General features: G+C 51.5%; 1 protein-coding gene across 3 annotated transcripts in view; it reads right to left on the reverse strand.

The window, feature by feature from the left end:
• Positions 1–700: 700 nt before the first annotated feature.
• Positions 701–17978, reverse strand: part of UBE2G2 (ubiquitin conjugating enzyme E2 G2) — a 29858-nt gene continuing 12580 nt past the window's right edge. Inside the window, exons 2-6 of one of the 3 annotated variants that reach the window (XM_024758212.1) lie at positions 16330–16365; positions 16191–16236; positions 6858–6976; positions 3883–4007; positions 701–2535 (exon numbers count right to left, since the gene is read on the reverse strand). In XM_024758212.1, coding sequence (XP_024613980.1) covers positions 2188–2535; positions 3883–4007; positions 6858–6976; positions 16191–16236; positions 16330–16365 — 674 coding nt within the window. In that variant the 3' untranslated portion in view covers positions 701–2187. Of the gene's footprint in view, positions 2536–3866; positions 4008–6857; positions 6977–16190; positions 16237–16329; positions 16366–17978 lie in introns of all 3 variants that reach the window. The other 2 variants (XM_024758214.1, XM_024758213.1) reach the window with 2 other exon arrangements.

Raw genomic sequence — 17978 nt, forward strand, 5'->3', positions numbered from 1 at the left:
CGCACGCCGTGTGGCTCCGCTGGGGGGTGCTCGGGAGGCCTGTGCCTGGTGCCCCGACCCCTCCCCACGCCACGTTCCCTGTGGCGCTCGAGTCCCTGGGCCTTTGGCTGTAATAGATCTCAGCCGTGAGGTTTCCCAGGGAACCACTGAACCTGGGGGTGGTATTGGGGACCCCAACTCACGATCACGTCGGAGATCTTCAATAGTAAGAAGTACGCTGGAAACCCCTGGGCAAAAGGCAGAATGAAGGCTGCTGGAGGGCGGGCCGAGCCCCTGGCCCGGACACGGCACAGAGGGCGTTGGGGGAGAGGAGGCCGAGGGACATAAGCAGACTCACGTCAGCAGCCATGATGAGACTGGAGACTCGAGAGCAGGACAGAAGCGCCACCTCCGCGCCTGCTGGTCTCTCCTCGCCCGACGGCCGTCTGCTGCCAACACTCACAGCTCAAGGAAAGCCCGCGGGTCAGTCGAGGCTGGTGAAAACGTCTGCCGACCCCAACAGGGACACACGGGAATTCCAGGGGAGGGCAGCGGGCGGAAGGAACAGGAAAGAGCGAAACTTCCCAAAGCTCACGTGTCTTGGGAAGGAGGTGGTAGTGGGAGTCCTGGCGGCCGTGCCACCTGTAGGGGGCACCCCCGCTGCCCACCGGCCACGGGGTTCCCATACGATTATATTAAAACACGACAGAGAAAACACTGCTTGGGACAGGGGGAAAATATAGCTTTATTTTACCATAGGAATTAATAAACTCCGTCACAGAATAAGGACACCATGGGACTCCTCTTTTGTTTCATTTAATAAATACAAATGAATAAAAATACTTTCTTTTGCAAAGAGACTGCCCCCTTCCTTCTCCAGATTTCCTGAGCCACCGTGGCCACCTGCTGACGTGGTCACAGGCCCACACTCCACCACACTCACCTTTTCCTCTCTATGGAGAGGGCTACGTCTCATCCAACACGCCCGCAGATACTATGTAGGTACAATACCTCTCCTTTCCCCATCCCCTTCCGAATACAAGTCCTCGTACTGCATTTCAACTTTTAAATGATTCCCTTCTGAGAAGGAAAGAGTCTGGTTTCCACAGAAGCCCTTTAGCCAGTACCACTTAACACCAAGAAATTAGCGAGGTTTCAGTAAAACAGACTCCTGCCCGCGGGCACATTATGAAAGGGAAAGGATAACATAAAGTAAAATGTATTGTATGTCTTGTAGACTTTCCCTTATTTCAAAAATAGAAACTCCTATTTAAATTTAACCTGTTTGAAACAGGCCAAATATTTAACTGCATGCAACAGATCTGTTATTGCTTGAAACGGAGCCCTGGCCCCACGGCTGAGCTACCCGCAGCCGAGCTACCCACGCTGGAGGAATCCAGACCACCTCAAAACCACGAGCCGCAGCTGAGCACCCCCCACCGACTCGGGGACCCCGGGGACCCCATGTGCCACGCTCCCACGAGCGCCGGTCAGGTCTGGGAGGAAGCACACCTCTGCGCCCTGCGCTACCGGGAGCGTCCCTTCCCAAGTTGCAAAGAACGGTTTTGTCCCAATAGTTAAAGTTCCCGCTGCAGCCACCACGTACAAACGCTTAGCACTTTCCAGTTTTCAGATTGGAAAAGAAAAACTCCAACACACCCAGAAGACACTCTGACTACAATCTCGGTCTCACGTGCCCCTGCTCTGGTAAATGCACTGGGAACTGAGACACGAGCGTAAACTGTGATCAATACCAGCAGGGAAAACGCCGGTCTTCATGGCCAGGAGGAAACTTCTTTTCTATGTGCCCCATTTTTCATAAGTCCACATTTTAAAAAAGTATTTATTTCCTGAAAGTATTTCTAAATGTGATTATTTGTAACATACAACAAATGAAAAATGTGCCTAGATTGCAAGAAAAAAATCTGCTTGTAAAACAAAGTACTGAAACAAAGTCATGTCCTCCTCACGGGGGACAAGGGAACCAGGAGGGGCCCCCAGAGACATCCGGCCGCTGCCCTCCTCCTGGTCTGCAAGGCCCCACGTCTTCGGAAGGAGCGTCACTGGTGCTAGTCCCTGGGGGCCGGCGCGTACGCCCCTCCCCGCTCCGCACTAAGTGCTGGGTCCGCAGGCACGTCAGCTGGAGAGGTAGTGGTGACGGCTCATCATCTCCCTGGGCCACCTCGGCAAGAACGAGGGGTGGGTCCCTCAACTGCACCCAGCTGTCATCGTCTTACAGAAACCATCACTGCAGAAGAGAAGGCTGTTTGGGGTGGGAAAGGTAGAAAAGAAATAGATGCTGTGGTTCTGCAAGCTTGCCTTTTTTGGTACCAGCACAGTGTCACTGTCACTAAGTGTCTTGGAGGAGAAACTCCAAAAACTGCTCGGTGGTGTGCCTGCACGCACGCGCGGGCACACAGCTGTGCACACACGTGGGCAAGGCTCAGAGCCCCAGCGACTTCTGCACGATCTGCTTGGCGATCTTGTAAAACTGTTCCCGGTCATCCCGCCACATTTTGGAGGCATCCACGTTGGCCCCGCTTTCATCGTTGGGCTCTGAAAGAGAAGGTGAACCTCCACGTGAAGGGGCTCAAGAAGGAAAGCCCTGGCAAGACCTCCCACCTCCTGTAAGAACATCACTGATCTTCCCAGAGAGGTAACCAGAGATGAACCAGAAGCGCCGAGGGACGTGGAACTCCGGGCAAGGACATCAGTTCTGTGGACATGAGAGCCTTCCCCTGAGGGACGGGGCGGAGCAGCGGCGGACAGACCCACCCCCAGGGCTCCTCCACCCGAGCCTCCCAAGGGCCACACCAGCCAACTCGGCTTCACTCAAGAGGCATGAGCCGAGCAGATCAAGCGGCCACTAGGGGCCTCCCCCTCGGGCCTCCTGTTTGGCCACCAGCTCTCTCCGTTCGATGCTCCTCCGTTTCATGGGCGCTCTCTTCCCCCGGGGCTGCCGGGCCGTTCCTCTCTCAGCTCCCTCCTGCCACGAGCCCTGTCTACCCGGAGAGGGCACACACCCTCACCTCCACAGCCAGTCCCCAAGAGCCCCCGTCAAGGTGACGACTCACACAACACCCCGAACTCTTCTCTCCCCCAAATCCTGCTCCGTCTGGAGTCCCGTCCCTGAAGTCCGCACCCCTCCACCCCACAGTGAGGGCAGGAGCGCCCCCCCCAGGATGCTGAGGCCCTAGAGCCGGAGTCTCCAAGGTCCCCCCAACCTCCTCCATCCTCTTGGCCTGGGACCCACCCCGCCTGTTTCAAGCACATGGGCTGCAAGGGCGATAACAGCCCCACAAGCGAGCATCAGCTCCGGGCCAGTGCAGGTCCACAGGGCGCCCCGCCCCCAGCCGGGCTCCAGCCATACCTATAGTCCTGGTGACGCCGCCAGAGGGTCCGTGCCCCCCCACAACCTTGTTAACTCCCACGTGTTCTAAACTCACCTCGGGAAGTGTCCCCTGCACCCTGATCTCAGGATTTATCACAGCGGCCTGCAACAGCTGGTGGCTGTGAAGGTTCCCTTAGAACGCGGGGCCTTAGGGTTGGGGTCGGTGTCACCTGAGCTTTACACCCCAGGACACAGTGTCTGCGACACAGTGCCCACTGAGTGAATGAAATGCCCACGGCTACTCACGGCCAACGGTGGGCACACACAAGACCATCTTCACATCTGGAACCATGAAAAGCAGCTTACGCTTGGCAAAGTGTGCATGAATGACATTACGTGAAAAAGCAGAAAGGAAAACAGTATATATCGACTCCTCACGGTGGACAGGGAGTTACAGACAAGGGTTAACGAGGAAAGAGAAGCAGCACCGAGTGTCGGGTCTCCCCCTCCGGACGTGAACCTGCAGTGTGCCAGGAGCCGGCGGGGCGGGCGTTACCTGCCAGCATGCTCACCACCGACAGGAGGATCTTCTCCACGCTCTGCACGGGGCTCCACCGCTCGGCGCTGCTCTCGTAGCCCATGGGGTCGTCGCCGGGAGCGTGCAGGATGGAGATGCAGACTCTGCCGTCAGGGTAGACTGCGGGGTCAGAGCACACCCGGTGAGCCGAGGGAACGGGCCCGCGATAGGGCGCTCGGTCAGGCCCACAGAGAAAGGGCAGCAAGCGGCGCAGACACCGGGACGGAGCTGCCTGCACGCGGCCCCGGCGCCACATCCACGGCCACGCTCACGTGCACGCGCTCCCCGCGGGCCCGGCCAGGCTCCCAGGGCGCCGCTCACGCACCGACAGGGTGCTGGGCCAGTCTGAGCAGCTCTAGTCTCATGGCGTGACTCCACCTTCATACGGATTTAAAAAGCACTATATCCAAAGGGGATAAATGAAAGGCTACTTGGCAGCCAGATATCCCACCAAAATACCTCATGTAATTAGACTCTCCACAACACTTTTCATAAAAAGTTTCTTACATATCCCTCGTTCTGCCATTAAATCCCTGAAATGGACTGTGTAAAATATACGCTGCCATAGCTGGGAAAAACGCTACAGGAATTACTTAAATACCCAGAGAAAGACAGATGCCTGGAATTCTCTTGCTAACTGACTATAACAGAGAAACGACCACCTGTCTTCTCTGGACATCAGCTGTGCCTGAATCTAAATGCATCTCCCATCAACAGCATCACTAACGAGACCCTCAAGATCTGATTCAAGAAAAATAAATTTTCAATTCAAAGTCTGGGGTTGGTCCTGTCAAGAAGGTCAAAAACACCTGTTATCTTTCTTTTACACATACTTGGGGAAATTCTCAGATGGTTTAGTATATGCTCAGATATCCAGGAATCACTTGTAAAACTGTAAGGCTATAAGTTATAATAATAAGAACACCAGACAATTTTAAATAAATTTATTTAATTCACCCTCACTCATGAACTCAGCATTTCGTGACCATTTAGAAATGTGAGTCGTTATAAACAGCCTTTCTTTTACACCTGGTCCCTCGTTTTCCCCATGCATCCCTTGTTCTAGTGGCTTCTATGCTTTGAAACTGTACCGCAAACTCTCACTGAAGGGTTAGGAAACCACGTGCGATCTGTCTCAGGCACCAGGATGGCCATCTGAAGTCCACACACATGGGACCAGGGCGCCCAGAATGCTTTGAACAGTTCTCTCTGCCACGGACGGAGAGGAGGTGTTGCAGAGTTTTCAACTTCAGTGTCACTTCCTCAAGGTGACAGCACCATGCGATGACACTGCTGACCCCAGAAACATCAAAAAGCAGCTGTGTCCCTGCCACCCCCCCCCACCACACCACAGCAGCGTCATTTCCTAACCCTCCCGAGTCCCCGCCCAGTCACAGCGCTTCAGCGCCAACAACTCCCGCTGGTGCCAGGCTGGCGGTCTCCCCTCCAGGCCACGGCAGCGGCCCAGCACGCGCTCCGCTCCACCTTCAGCCTGCACCACAGTCACCCTTCAAAGGCCATGCTGGTCACGCCGCCCCTCGTGCTCACTCCCAGCCCCTCAGCGGGTCTCCACTGCTCCTCGGATAAACATCAAAATCCTTAATGTTGACCAAAAGGCCTGAACTGGTTTGGCCCCTCCCCTTCCCCCTCCCTCCTCACACTGGGCCTCTGCACCTGCTAGACCCCCTCCCTGCCCCAAACAGACCCCTGGGTAACTCCTACAGCTCCTCCTGCAGGTGGTGGGTTCAACCACCACCCCTGCAGGGCCCTCTCTGGCCTCCCATGCAGTTTCACATCTCTCTGTAAGATTCCTTCATCAGCGTCCATCGCTGCCCTCAGACTGGGAGCTCCTGACCATCCAGCCCCCAACCTCTGACGGTCTGCTCACTACCCCATCCCAGCAACTCTCAGTGAATCTGCTGGATTATTTTTTTAAGTATTTATGGACCGACCAATTTTTATGACATCAGGAGACCTACTGAATAGCTCTTCTCAAAAATAATTTTTACAAAATAAAAGTAACACATACCCACCTACACTAAGGCCAAATTTAAAAACTATTTGCATTGATTACCTGAACATCAAAAATAATATTATCAGGGGCTTCCCTGGTGGCGCAGTGGTTGAGAGTCCGCCTGCCGATGCAGGGGACACGGGTTCGTGCCCCGGTCTGGGAAGATCCCACATGCCGCTGAGCGGCTGGGCCCGTGAGCCATGGCCGCTGAGCCTGTGCGTCCGGAGCCTGTGCTCCACAACGGGAGAGGCCACGGCAGTGAGAGGCCCACGTACCGCAAAAAAATAAATAAATATAATAATATTATCAGGCTATTCTTAGTACACACATAATTCAATCAGTTTATTGGCCTTATTTGTCTTTAAACCACATCACAGGTATCGTTCTAAAGAATATATTTATCTTCAATATAATCTTATTATTTATTTATTTATTTTTGGCTGCGTTGGGTCTTTGTTGCTGCGCGCGGGCTTTCTCCAGTTGCTGCGAGCGGGGGCTACTCTTCGTTGCGGTGTGCGGGATTCTCATTGCAGTGGCTTCTCTTGTTGCCGAGCACGGGCTCTAGGCGCTCGAGCTTCAGTAGTTGTGGCACGTGGGCTCAGTAGTTGTGGCACACGGGCTTAGCTGCTCCGCGGCATGTGGGATCTTCCTGGACCAGGGCTCCAACCCGTGTCCCCTGCATTGGCAGGCGGATTCCTAACCACTGCGCCACCAGGGAAGCCCTTATCATTTATTTTTTAATTACCCACAATCCTCTTCATAGTTGTATTTTATGGTTAATCACCTTGAACTTGTTGACTTCCTCAATCAACTCTTCTGACCATAATGAATTTTTAAACTTTGTATTATGGAAAATTCCAAACACAGAGTAAAACAGCAGTATACCATGAATGCCCACATGCACACAATCTCTAGGCCTCTCCTGGAACCATCGAAAGTACTTCAAAAGCACTTACTGTTGGGATGAAACATCTCACAGGTAAATCTCATCTTTGGAGGACTTAACGGGTAATCAAGTGGGAAACTCAGGATGGCAGGAAAAACCCCAAACTCAAAACAGGTGTCTTCTGGGCCCCTAAAAGATACAAAATACAGAGACAGAACTTCAAGGTAGATTTTTTTCAATGTCTACCACACTTTAGAAACGAGCTAAGGAAATATCTACGGCTTTACAAATGTGCATGAAAAGATTATCTAAATATTATGATAACAATGAACTGGTATTTTTTTACGGTTGGAAAGTAACGTGTCATCGTTCCGTTCCAGTCAGGTTTAAATCACAAAGACCGGCTCACAGGCATTTTCACATCAATAAGGCTGAGAGCGGGGCAGCAGGGATTCTGCTTTTCTATGTGGTACAATTACATTTTAGGATAAAGATACAAACCCTGGTACATGTTAGAGCAGGACTCTATTGTACTAATGAACGAGGGGTGAAGAGCTGTTACGTCAAAGGCCACTTTTAACTTTTAAATGTGCCTGAGAAGTGGTTTCGTAACCTTCGAGAAACAGACAGAGCACGTACGGAGCACTGATGGTGCTCGCGCGCACGCGCGGCCGCCGCAGGCCCTGACCTGCAGGCCTGGGCTCGCGCCACCTCCTGGGACCACGCGGTCACCTGAGTCCTCACCGTCACCAGGCACGTGCCTGCCTGCCTGAGTTCGCGTCCTCCTGGTGTGGAAAATGGCAGAAACGGGCCAAACCACTTCCAAAGTCCTGTCAACTTTTAAAGCTCTATATGTATAAATCAACACTATCTTGACCAACAGACAAGACGTGAAGGCCAGCCGGAGAGGGAGAGGGAGAGGGAGAGCAGCTCGCACGTTAACAGAGAGAGGAACGCCTCCTCCCCTTACAAACGTCCTTTATAAAACATGCACGACAGCAGTTTAAAATCTAAGACCATCTCTCCTCTGTACGCTTTTATCAGGAGGCAGAGCTGCCGAATGACAGCTACACACAGCGACACCAGACGAGCACTCTGCGGGCCGGTCAGTGCAACAACGAAGAGGAATCCCGTCCTCCTCCTGGGTGCGGAGAGGGCAAGGCCCCAAGCGCGTAACACACGGGCCCCAATGACCAGCACGGGCCGAGACCCCGCGCTACAGCAGCAGCTCAAGTAGACAAAAAATTCTCAAAGAAACTGTGCAGGCGCTTCACTTCCACCTGGTGACAACGCCTAGGGGTTTCGACGGCACCAGTGCAGTGGAGGCCAGGACTGCATCATGGGGTGGGGAGGGGCTGGTAAAATGGCCAAAACAAGAACAAGGCAGCAAGTGTTCGGCCGAGCCACATTTTTTTCAACTGAAGACACATCTGGATTCTGAAAACTGTGTCCTCGCTACTTCTGGGGAAACCAAGAGTGGAAAGCTACTACTCTCGTGGAGGGATGAGCGTCCCCGGACAGTGGCGCCCAGAGCCCCGGCAGGAAGCAGGGACAGGACGGCCACACGGAGAGGCGAGCTCGGGGGCCGGGGCTCCCCGACAACCGCCCTCCAAGCCCTCCCCTCTGGAGGGGGTCAGCGCCGACGGCACAGGAGAGCCTGCGCCCCCCGTCCCTCTTCCAGCCTACAACTCACAGTAGAGGATAAACACCACTGCGCTGGCCCTCACACGGCCTCCCGAGGGAAGGTGCCAGGAAGCAGCGCTGTCACCTCAGCGAGGGTCACCTGACTCAGGCCAGGTCCCGGATCGGGTGGCTCAGCCTGCTGACCCAGGAGCCTGCAAATCGGGGCTGCGGCCGCACCAGGAATGCTCGCAGTGCCTCGGTATTCTTGGCACCTCCAAGTTAGAACAGAAAAGAATGTCTGGGTAGTTAAGTGTTTTTGGACTGAGCCAAGTGGTATTTTCTCAAGACTTTGATATTTGCTCAGGTCTTTGTTTCTCATAATAGAGCTTTCTTTAAAAAAAAAAAAAACAAAAAACCCACTAGGTCGTCCACAGCTTCAGAAGCAAGATCAAACATTTCCTAAAGTGCTCCCACATCTGAAATATCAAAGCCATTTTCAAACGCTCTGGTTTGCGACTGGTTTGAAACAGGGGCTTCTTTCTCTTCCAGAATGCCCAGTGCCTTGGCCCAGCACACAGGTGCGCCCACGTGCACGGGGGCCTGCCCGCTGACTTCATGGAAAATGCTATCGAGTAGATTCCTGGAGCAAGACGGGAGATATAATTAGTGTTATTTTTGGACAAGCTTTCCAGTCATACTCAGGACAGCCTCACTCTGCTTTCACCAAAGAAGGCCTCACCTCAAAATCAAATTTATCTGAGGCAAATACAAACTCTTCAAAGCCTGCAAGTTATTTTCTATCTTAACTGATTAAAGTAACGGCCTAAATTATTTCAGAGCTCTGAGGTGTTTTATTTATTTTCTGAGACTAGTATTAAGAGTAAAGCAGAACGCCCTTGCTCTCCTCTGTAAAGGCAATACTGCACTCTGACTTCCCGGCTTTAGGGAAACGAGAGGCCAGGGAACCAGCAGTGGGAGAGTTGCACCCACGGTCTAAGCCCAACCAGGGCCCAGCAACGCTCACTCCTCCCAAAGGACAGCGCTGGCTCAACACCGGCAGCCACGAGCCATCACGGCGGTCGGTCACCTGCAGAGCCAATAAAAACTGGAGACACGCCTGGTTAGTCTCTCAGCATTAAACTCGAGTGAAGCACCGCGCTTTGCCTTGCATCTCTAAAACTGTACAGAGATGACAAAAGAAGCCCACGGCCTGCATACTGAAGGCGGCAGGGAGGCCAGAGTGCTGCACCGTGGAAGCTGGGTGTGTCTGGGCGTCAGTGAGCCATCTGCCCGCCAGGCATGTTCCAGGACCACAGCCTGCACGTCACTCCAGCTGCGGCAGGTGTGGAAGAAGCTGTTTTTGCGCTGTTCTTTTTCAAGTTTGTCATAGCACACAGACAAAATTCTCAAACATACATACGAGGCTTGAAATAATGGAGACCGTAAACCCATCCACTAGCGCACACTTGAACTGGATTACCAAGGGACAATTATTCTCCAAAGCCATGACCACTTAAAGTGTAAAAAAGAAGGGCACACTGCTTCACAAACACCCTCCAGTCCAGGTGAGGGTGCCACTGCCCTCTCTCTCTTGCTGCAGAACCCACACGGAGCACCCGGCAGTGGCGTGAGGGGGCCTGGCGTCAGAGCAGGGGCGCCACGTCCTTCCTGCACCCCTGGCTCCGCAGCTCGGCTGAAGCTTCTTGCCAAAGCCCCCACCTCCCCAGTGGAGGTGGGCTGCAAGCACAGCCCCCAGGCCAGGGGCTCTAGAAGCCACGACTCCAGCTCCGGGGTGCCCTGCTGTGCCTCTAAGCCCCCAAGTCACTGAAGGAGCGCCTGCTGCGTGAGGGTCACCCCGCCAGCAGCGAGGCTGCACAGAAACTGACCGGAAGTTCCCGCTCACAGGACCTTCACACCTGCAGGAAAGCCAGGAAGGGCTGCAGGGAGCTGTCGTCCCGGAGACAGTGCCCTCGCTGCCTGTCTCCTTGGGAGCCTGGTGGTCTCAGCCGGACTACGTGTCTACACCCATCTGGCACCAGCCCTGACTCAGCGCCGAGTCTCTGGGGATGGACCCAAGAGCCGCTTTCCTCTTTTGTTGTGTGCAAAGCACCCTAGCGATCCTGATGTAGAGAACCAGCGCTGGTTAAACTGTGAGGGAGGAAAAGGACAGGGCCTTCCATCTCAGGAAAGCACGGTGGTAACAAATACAGGCTTCCTTCCATGTAATTATTTTCATGATTAAATCCGTCTGAAATGAGCCTATGGTCATCCCCTAATTTTTGCTTGCAACAGAAATTTCTGAAAACTTTAACTCAAATATATTTGAACGATATTTAAAGTTCACTAAATAAGTTCATCAATTACAAGAGCTTCATAGTGAATTTTGACATGGACTTCTGCAACATAAACTTTGACTCTAACTAGAAAAAATATGTATGTTAGAAAATACTCAAATACATAAGTAAATAAAGTAAAAAGCAAATGCCTCCTTGCCGCCTTCCTGAACCAGCTCTGAGGCAGCCACTACGGAGTCTGGTCACCCTCCCAGGCTTCCCCTCCAACTGCATCCACTCACATACCTTCATCTGCAAAAACTGGATCGTTTTTTACTAAAAATGTACCGTGGCATCGCTGAGGGATTTTTAAAGGCCTGAATGAGTGGAGACACTCCATGCGCATGGATTGAATAAGTGGAGAGACTCCATGCGCATGGATTGAATAAGTGGAGATGCTCCATGCGCATGGATTGAATAAGCGGAGACACTCCGTGCGCATGGACTGGAGCACGCAAGGTTATCAGGCTGTCAACATGCCTCAAGCTGACCTAGAGGCTCAACACAATCCCTGTCAAATCCCGGCTGGTTTCTTCACAGAAAATGACAAGCTGATCCCCGGATTCCAATGGAGACCAAGGGACCCAGAATAGGTAAGGCATCTTGAAAGAGGAGAACAAAACACCTCCCAATTTCAAAGCTTACTATCGAGCTGCAATGACGGAGTGTGTGGTGCTCATGGAGGGTCAAGCACAGGTCAACGGAACAGGATTCAGAGTCCAAAATGAACCCTCACACTTAGGGAACTGATTCTGACAAAGGTCCAAGGTGATTCAATGTAGGAAGGATTTTCTTTTCAACAAATGGTGCAAGACAACTGGACAGCCACATGCCAAAAAATGAACCTGGCTCTTACCTAATGCTATACTCCAAAATTATCCAAAATGGGCCAAAAACCTAAATTTAAGAGCTATAAATACAAAACTTCTAGAAGAAAACACAGGAGAAAATCTTTTCAACCTTGGGTTATATGACACCAAAAGCATAATCTATACAAGGAAAAACTGCTGAACTGCATTTCATTGGAAATGAAAACCTTTGCGTTTCAGAAGACCCCGTTAAGAAAATGAAAAGGAGGGACTTCCCTAGCGGTCCAGTGGTTAAGACTCCACGCTCCCAATGCAGAGGGCATGGGTCTGATCCCTGGTCAGGGAACTAAGATCCCACATTCCGCACAGCTCGGCCTAAAACATAAAAAAGAAAAGGAAAAGGAAAGCTACAGACTGGGAGAAAATATCTGAAAATCATACTGATACATCTGATAAAGGACTTTGTATCCAAAATATATAAAGAACTCTTAGGACCAAATAAGAAGACAACCCAATTAAAAAATGGGCAAAAGTTCTGAAGTTCACCAAAAAAGATAGGTGAATGGCTCATAAGGCCATGAAAAGATGCTCAACAGCATCGGTTATTAGCGCAACGCAGTCCAAACCCACAATGAGACCCACCTCACACCCAGCAGGACAGCTGGCATCAGACACCACCAAGAGGGTGAGGAAGTGGAGAGCCGAGAACTCAGCACTGCGGGTGGGAGTGTAAAACGGTGACACTACACGCCAGGAGGCCCACTCCCGCGCGTCCAGCCGAGGATGCGCACAGACTTAGGCCCCGTGCTCGCAGCCGCACCGTCACAACAGCCGAAGAGGGAAGCCGCCAAATGCCCGTCGATGGGCGAGCGGGTCCATTCACGGTGGACACAGCTCAGTGGCGACGGGAAGGGGCCGCTCCCACGGGCTGCCCAGCGAAAGGAGCCAGACACCGAAGATGCCGCATCGTGTGAGCCCACCTGCACCAGAAGTCCAGAACAGGCAAATCAACAGAGTCGGAGAGCAGATGAGAGGTGCCCGCGGCGGAGGGGGAGCGGGGACTCAGTGCACAGGGGTGTGAGTACGTGTTTGGAAATGCTCTAAAAGTGAAGTGTGATGACCGCAAAACTCTGTAAGTTTAGTTTACTAAAAATCATTGACTTGTGCACTTAATACAGGTGAAACTCTGCATGTTAACTTCTATCTCAATAAAGCTATTGAATGCACCCGGCCACACCAGGGTCTCTGGGCCTCAGCACCACTGCCACCTCGGGCGTCCTGGGCACGGCGGGGCGCTCAGCGCTCTCCCACCCGGGGCCAGTAGAGATCTCCCCCTGCTACCCGGTGTGACAGCCACAATGTCTCCAGACACTGCCCGAAGTCCCTGGGGGCGAGGCCACACCTCGTGACAACACTGGTCTAGACCCGTCGCTCAGCGTCTGCGTGAACTGCGTGAACCATGGCAGTGCTGCCGGCATCCTGCTGATTGGATGTCCGTAACTTACACTGAACAACGATGTTTCCACTTTCTTTTATGATTGCAGTGAATGCTGTAATACACTTCCTTACGCAGAGGTTTTCCTAACAGAATGTCTGATGAAGACATTCCCAGCGTGGGAACCGCTGGGTCAGAGAACATACAGTGCAAATTATGAACATCTATTGTAATATCTCAGGTTTATCTGAGCAGGCACAATCCTGACAGGAGCCAGGCTTCTGTAAAGAAGAAAGCCTGGTGTAGAGGGCGGGGCCGTGACCGTGGCCTGGGCACCCAGCGTGAGCCAAGCACAGCCTAGGAGGAGCCGCAGCCGGGGGAATCCTCCCCGCCGCAGGTGTGAACCAGCTGGGACCCAAGTGCGCCAGCAGAGATGCGGGGATGGCGTCAGCCAAGGGCCCCCAACCGTTGGGGGAGGGAAGGGCCTTCTCATCTCACCGCAGCCTCGGGACCCTGATCTGGAGACGGGACAGCGGCTCGGCCACAGACCAGGCAGGGAGGTCACCATGCGGCTGCTTGAAGAAACCTGGGGCAGGACAGAAACGGGGCAGCAAGACGCCGAGGGCTTCACGCCTCTTCCAGCCACGGAGGATAAACCGCCGTCCTGCACGGCAGGGCTCCTCCTGTCCTGCAGAAGCTCGCGTGGACCCTCCACAGCTGCCACGCCGCAGCCAAGGGCCAACGAGGTTGCACTGGCCAGAGACCCTGGAGCTGGAAGAGGTGGAAGTGAAGCCACTGGTCTAAAAGGGTGTTGAGGCTCTGTACTGATCCAAATGAGCGAAGGTCAGAGAGGCAGAGTGACTGCCCAAGACCATAAAGCCAGGCCAGCCATACACAGCTCAGGGGCCCGCAGCCGTCAGTGTCACTGACCGGAAGCCCCAGCCCTCTCCCACTGGGTCACAGGTCAAACCCTGCCCTAAGCTCGGCCGGGAGTCACTAGAGTTCTGTCTCCTTTTAATCAGAGAACGGGCCGTGTTGATTTTATTCCTGTTGGTTAATTTGTTGTGTTCCCCATCCTAGTCCCTTAATCTTGTTCTTTCAGGGTGGAGATTTGGGGTCACCTAGGACATGCCTGTATCCTAGACGAGGGCCCCAATATAACAGGCACTCAGCATTTGTTGCCTGGACGTCTGAAAAGATGTTCTCTGCATTGCATAGCTGAGGCTCCGCGGGTAAGCACTACTGCAACAGCAGCAGACTCCCAGAAACGGAGGCGAGCGTGGCTTTCAGAAGCACTGGGGTACGGAAGAAACTCTGGAAACAATCGAAGGATAAAATGAGAGAAGAGAAAACCTATCTCTAAGGAGTGAAACTCAGCCAGCTGCCTGCCAGAAGAGTGGAGCGAGGCAAATCAAGAGGAGGACAGTTAATTCCTTAATAGATGTCGTAAGTACCTTTGTAAACGGCCTCGTTTGGGAAAGAATCTGGAACAGGACCAAACCCACAAACTCACCACATCCTGAGGCAGGGGAATTCCATACTAATGCAAAAGCCTTCTTCAAACATAAAAATGTTCTACCTAAAAATACTTCTAATTACTTTTTAAGGTAAGTTTTCAAAATACTGGCTTAACTTTACGTTATTTATCTATAATTAGTAATATTTATCCTAACAGATTCTTAACAATAAACCCTTAAAAAAAAAACCGTACTGGAAGGCTCAAGTGTCCCTGGAAGGGCTTCTCAGTAGTCTCCTGTGGGTGCGCACCAGCCACACCTTCCAAGGACGGAAAAACCATCAGGGGCCCGCTGACCTGTGTACTCACAAAGGCCTTCCAATCATCCGTGCACCCCAGCCAGGACAGCTGCCCTGGGGCGTACTGTTTCCCTAAAGATAAAAAGCTATAGCTGACCCGAGTGCGCAATGCCCTGTTACATCGAACGAAGGACACCGCTGACCAGGAGGCCCACCACGCAATCTGCAAGTGCTTTAGGGGGTGAAAGACACACCACCATATTAGATACAAACACAGACTGTGAAGTCATCATCATGCCAGAAACATTTAAACACAGAAAAGAAATGAGTATCACAGGCCCAGGGAATTAGGGTATAACAAATGCTCAGGAAACGTTAGGTGCGCTGTACTTTCTCTGGATAGTGTTTATTAATGAAAAAAACTCATTTTCACACGAATTTTCATGTATTAACCTGAGCTCCACAGACAACACTGAGCAGCAATTCGTTTTCAGACTAAATGGGATACAGGCACGGGGCAAATGCAGAAAGTCTGACGAGGCTGACACTACATACCCCTCGCACATCTTCCAGGCCCACCCCACTAGAGCACGCCTCAGCCCAACGAACCCCACCTGAAAACTGTCTAGCTAATTTCTCATTTTACTAACGAGACTACTGAAATGGATTATAAATTTCAACTTCCTAAAGTCTACCTAACCACATTTTGTTAAAAGTAGTCTAAGAATGGCCAAGAATTGTACATCTAAGGTAGAAAGATGAGAAAAAAAGGGGCCTGGGTCATAGGGCCAAAGAATACTCTGGAATCAGGGGTCCACTTGGCTCTTTCCAAGCAACACCACTGTTAAGTGGAATGTGAAACCCCGTCAGGATCTCGCTAGAATGAGGTCAGGAACCACACTGCTCACCTCAGACCTAAGCCAGATCTCTAAGTCAGGGACAAGGCAAGGCCAGACCAGGTACACAGAGAAGGAGCAGCAGCAGAGGAGCTGGAGAACTGGGAGGGGAAGGGGAGCGGGAGGGGGAGGGGAAGAATCCAGGCACACAGGCGGGCAGGGCCCAGGCTGCACCAGTAGGCCTGCGGCGTCACCCGCACCCTGAGGACCCCTCCGCACCGTCAGAGCCCCAGGCTCACAGGGACTCCTCGAAGCCAAAGCCCATTCCGTTTGAGGCTAACCCAACACACAAACTTCATTATTTTGAAACTCTACAAATATAAACACTTACAACTAAACCTTTTACTGGTTCTAAGGAAGCACTTTCATTTCTTTTGGAAGAACGTACGTGTTTTCTGCTTTCAGATCGGCAGACACAGAAAAGCTCAATGAAAGAGGCGCGCTTGGCCTTTTTTCCCCATTGACGCTTCTGATCACTCAGTGCAGGATGTGATTCATGGCTCTAATTTCCAACAAAGGCTTAAAACCAAACAACACATATGATTAACTTACATGATCAATGCCTCCCATTCAAAAAAATTCTCTTCATTCATGGGGCCTGCAGGAAAAGAAGAAATTTCACAACTTTACTTTGAAGGAAACTTTGGCGATCAGGAGTAAATGATAAGAGGCGAACTTCACACTGCCTTACCTGCCACAATTCCTTCCGGAGGATTCAGTGTTAATTCTATAAGGTTAAAAAGTAAAACCATTATGAAAAAGAATGAATATTATGTTGCATTTTAACAAAAAACATTAAAACGTATACAAGGCTATAAAGTATATGGCATACATATTAGCAGATGAAAATTAAAATTCTGCTTGTCCCCCGTGAACAACTTGCTGCAGTTACATTTCTGGTCAAGACTGTGTCAACAGTTCTTTATACCAGCAAAAAGCAGAATTTTAGAACTGTCAACACTTTCAACTTACAATGAAGAAACAAACAAAAGGTGTTGTTAACTCTCTTTCCAAAATACTCCTGCGGGTTATTTTGATTAAAGCTCACACATCAAACACGGTGTGTTGTTTCCTCACTGAAGGGATGTCCTGTCATTCTGAGAGGGGGCACAAAGCTTTCTGAAGGCCACAAAGCAGAGCTGTGGGGCCGCGCCGAGGTTTCAGAAGCCTGGTATTATCAAGTCCATCAGCACCGTATAGGCTGGCTGTCGACCTCCGACACCATGCTACAAAATCCACGAGCCACCTCACGTGCGAGGTCCCCCAGAGCAGCAGACCGAGAGCAGGAACAGAAGAAACCATCGGCAGCAGCGTTCCTCAGCATTTAAGGCTAATAGTTGTTCTAAGGCTCTGCCAACCCGGAAGCTGTCCTTTGCACTCCTGGCCTCCTCGCTTTGTATGATACACGGGAGGCTACAGAATGAAACCACACCCGCGGGCAAATCTGGCAAATCTGGCAAGGAGAACACCGGGAGATGGAGGAGGATTCGGCAAGAAGGACGGCCACGGGAGCAAGGGGTCAGGTGGCAAGGGCACCCCCTCTGGGCCGAGTGCAGGGCCGGGACATGACTAAAACAGTGAGAAACACACAGAAGATCAACAAAAGCAAAAGCTAGTTCTCTGAAGAGACACAAAACTAACAATTCCCTGCCAAGTAAACATAAAGCGTAAACACCGGAAAAGAAAAAATAATCATTATTCACAGATGCTCCGCTTACCTACATAAAGTCCAAAGGAGTCAGAAGATACATTATAATAAAAAGTGAGTTTGCCAAAGTTGCTGAACACAAGGTCAATACATACAACTGAACTGTGCTTCTATAGATCAGCAATTTAGAAAAGTCTCAAAAAGACACTAATTACAATGGGAAACATGCAGAAATTCGCTTTTCAAAGCTGTGCAACCTCTGTAACAGAATAGAAATCATTAACAAAAAATTTTAAGAGACCTTAATAAATGGAGATTATATCACGTTCATAGACTAAAAATTCAACATTATCAAGTTATCAATCCTCCTCAAACTGAACCTACGGATCGAACGCAACCTCAGCCAAAACCCCACCAGGTTTTCTCGTCTGACGGACTAGGTGAACACACGCGAACATGTGAGCGAGCAGAAGAGCCGAGGCGTTCTGTAAAAAGGGTAACTGAGAACCAGCCGTGGGCTAGCAAAACTCATCACAAAGCTGCAGTAAGGAGGCAGCAGACACTGGCACAAAGTTCAACAGACGACGGAACAGAAGTGAGCACGCCCAGCGCACGCCGTGCAAAGAGAGGTCCTCCAACTGCTAGGAAGGTCGCCCCACAGGAAGAGGTGAAAGAACAGAAGAACAGAGGTG

The sequence above is a fragment of the Neophocaena asiaeorientalis genome, unplaced genomic scaffold (genome assembly GCF_003031525.2).
Source record: "Neophocaena asiaeorientalis asiaeorientalis breed wild unplaced genomic scaffold, Neophocaena_asiaeorientalis_V1.1 scaffold45, whole genome shotgun sequence".
Taxonomy (NCBI): domain Eukaryota; kingdom Metazoa; phylum Chordata; class Mammalia; order Artiodactyla; family Phocoenidae; genus Neophocaena; species Neophocaena asiaeorientalis.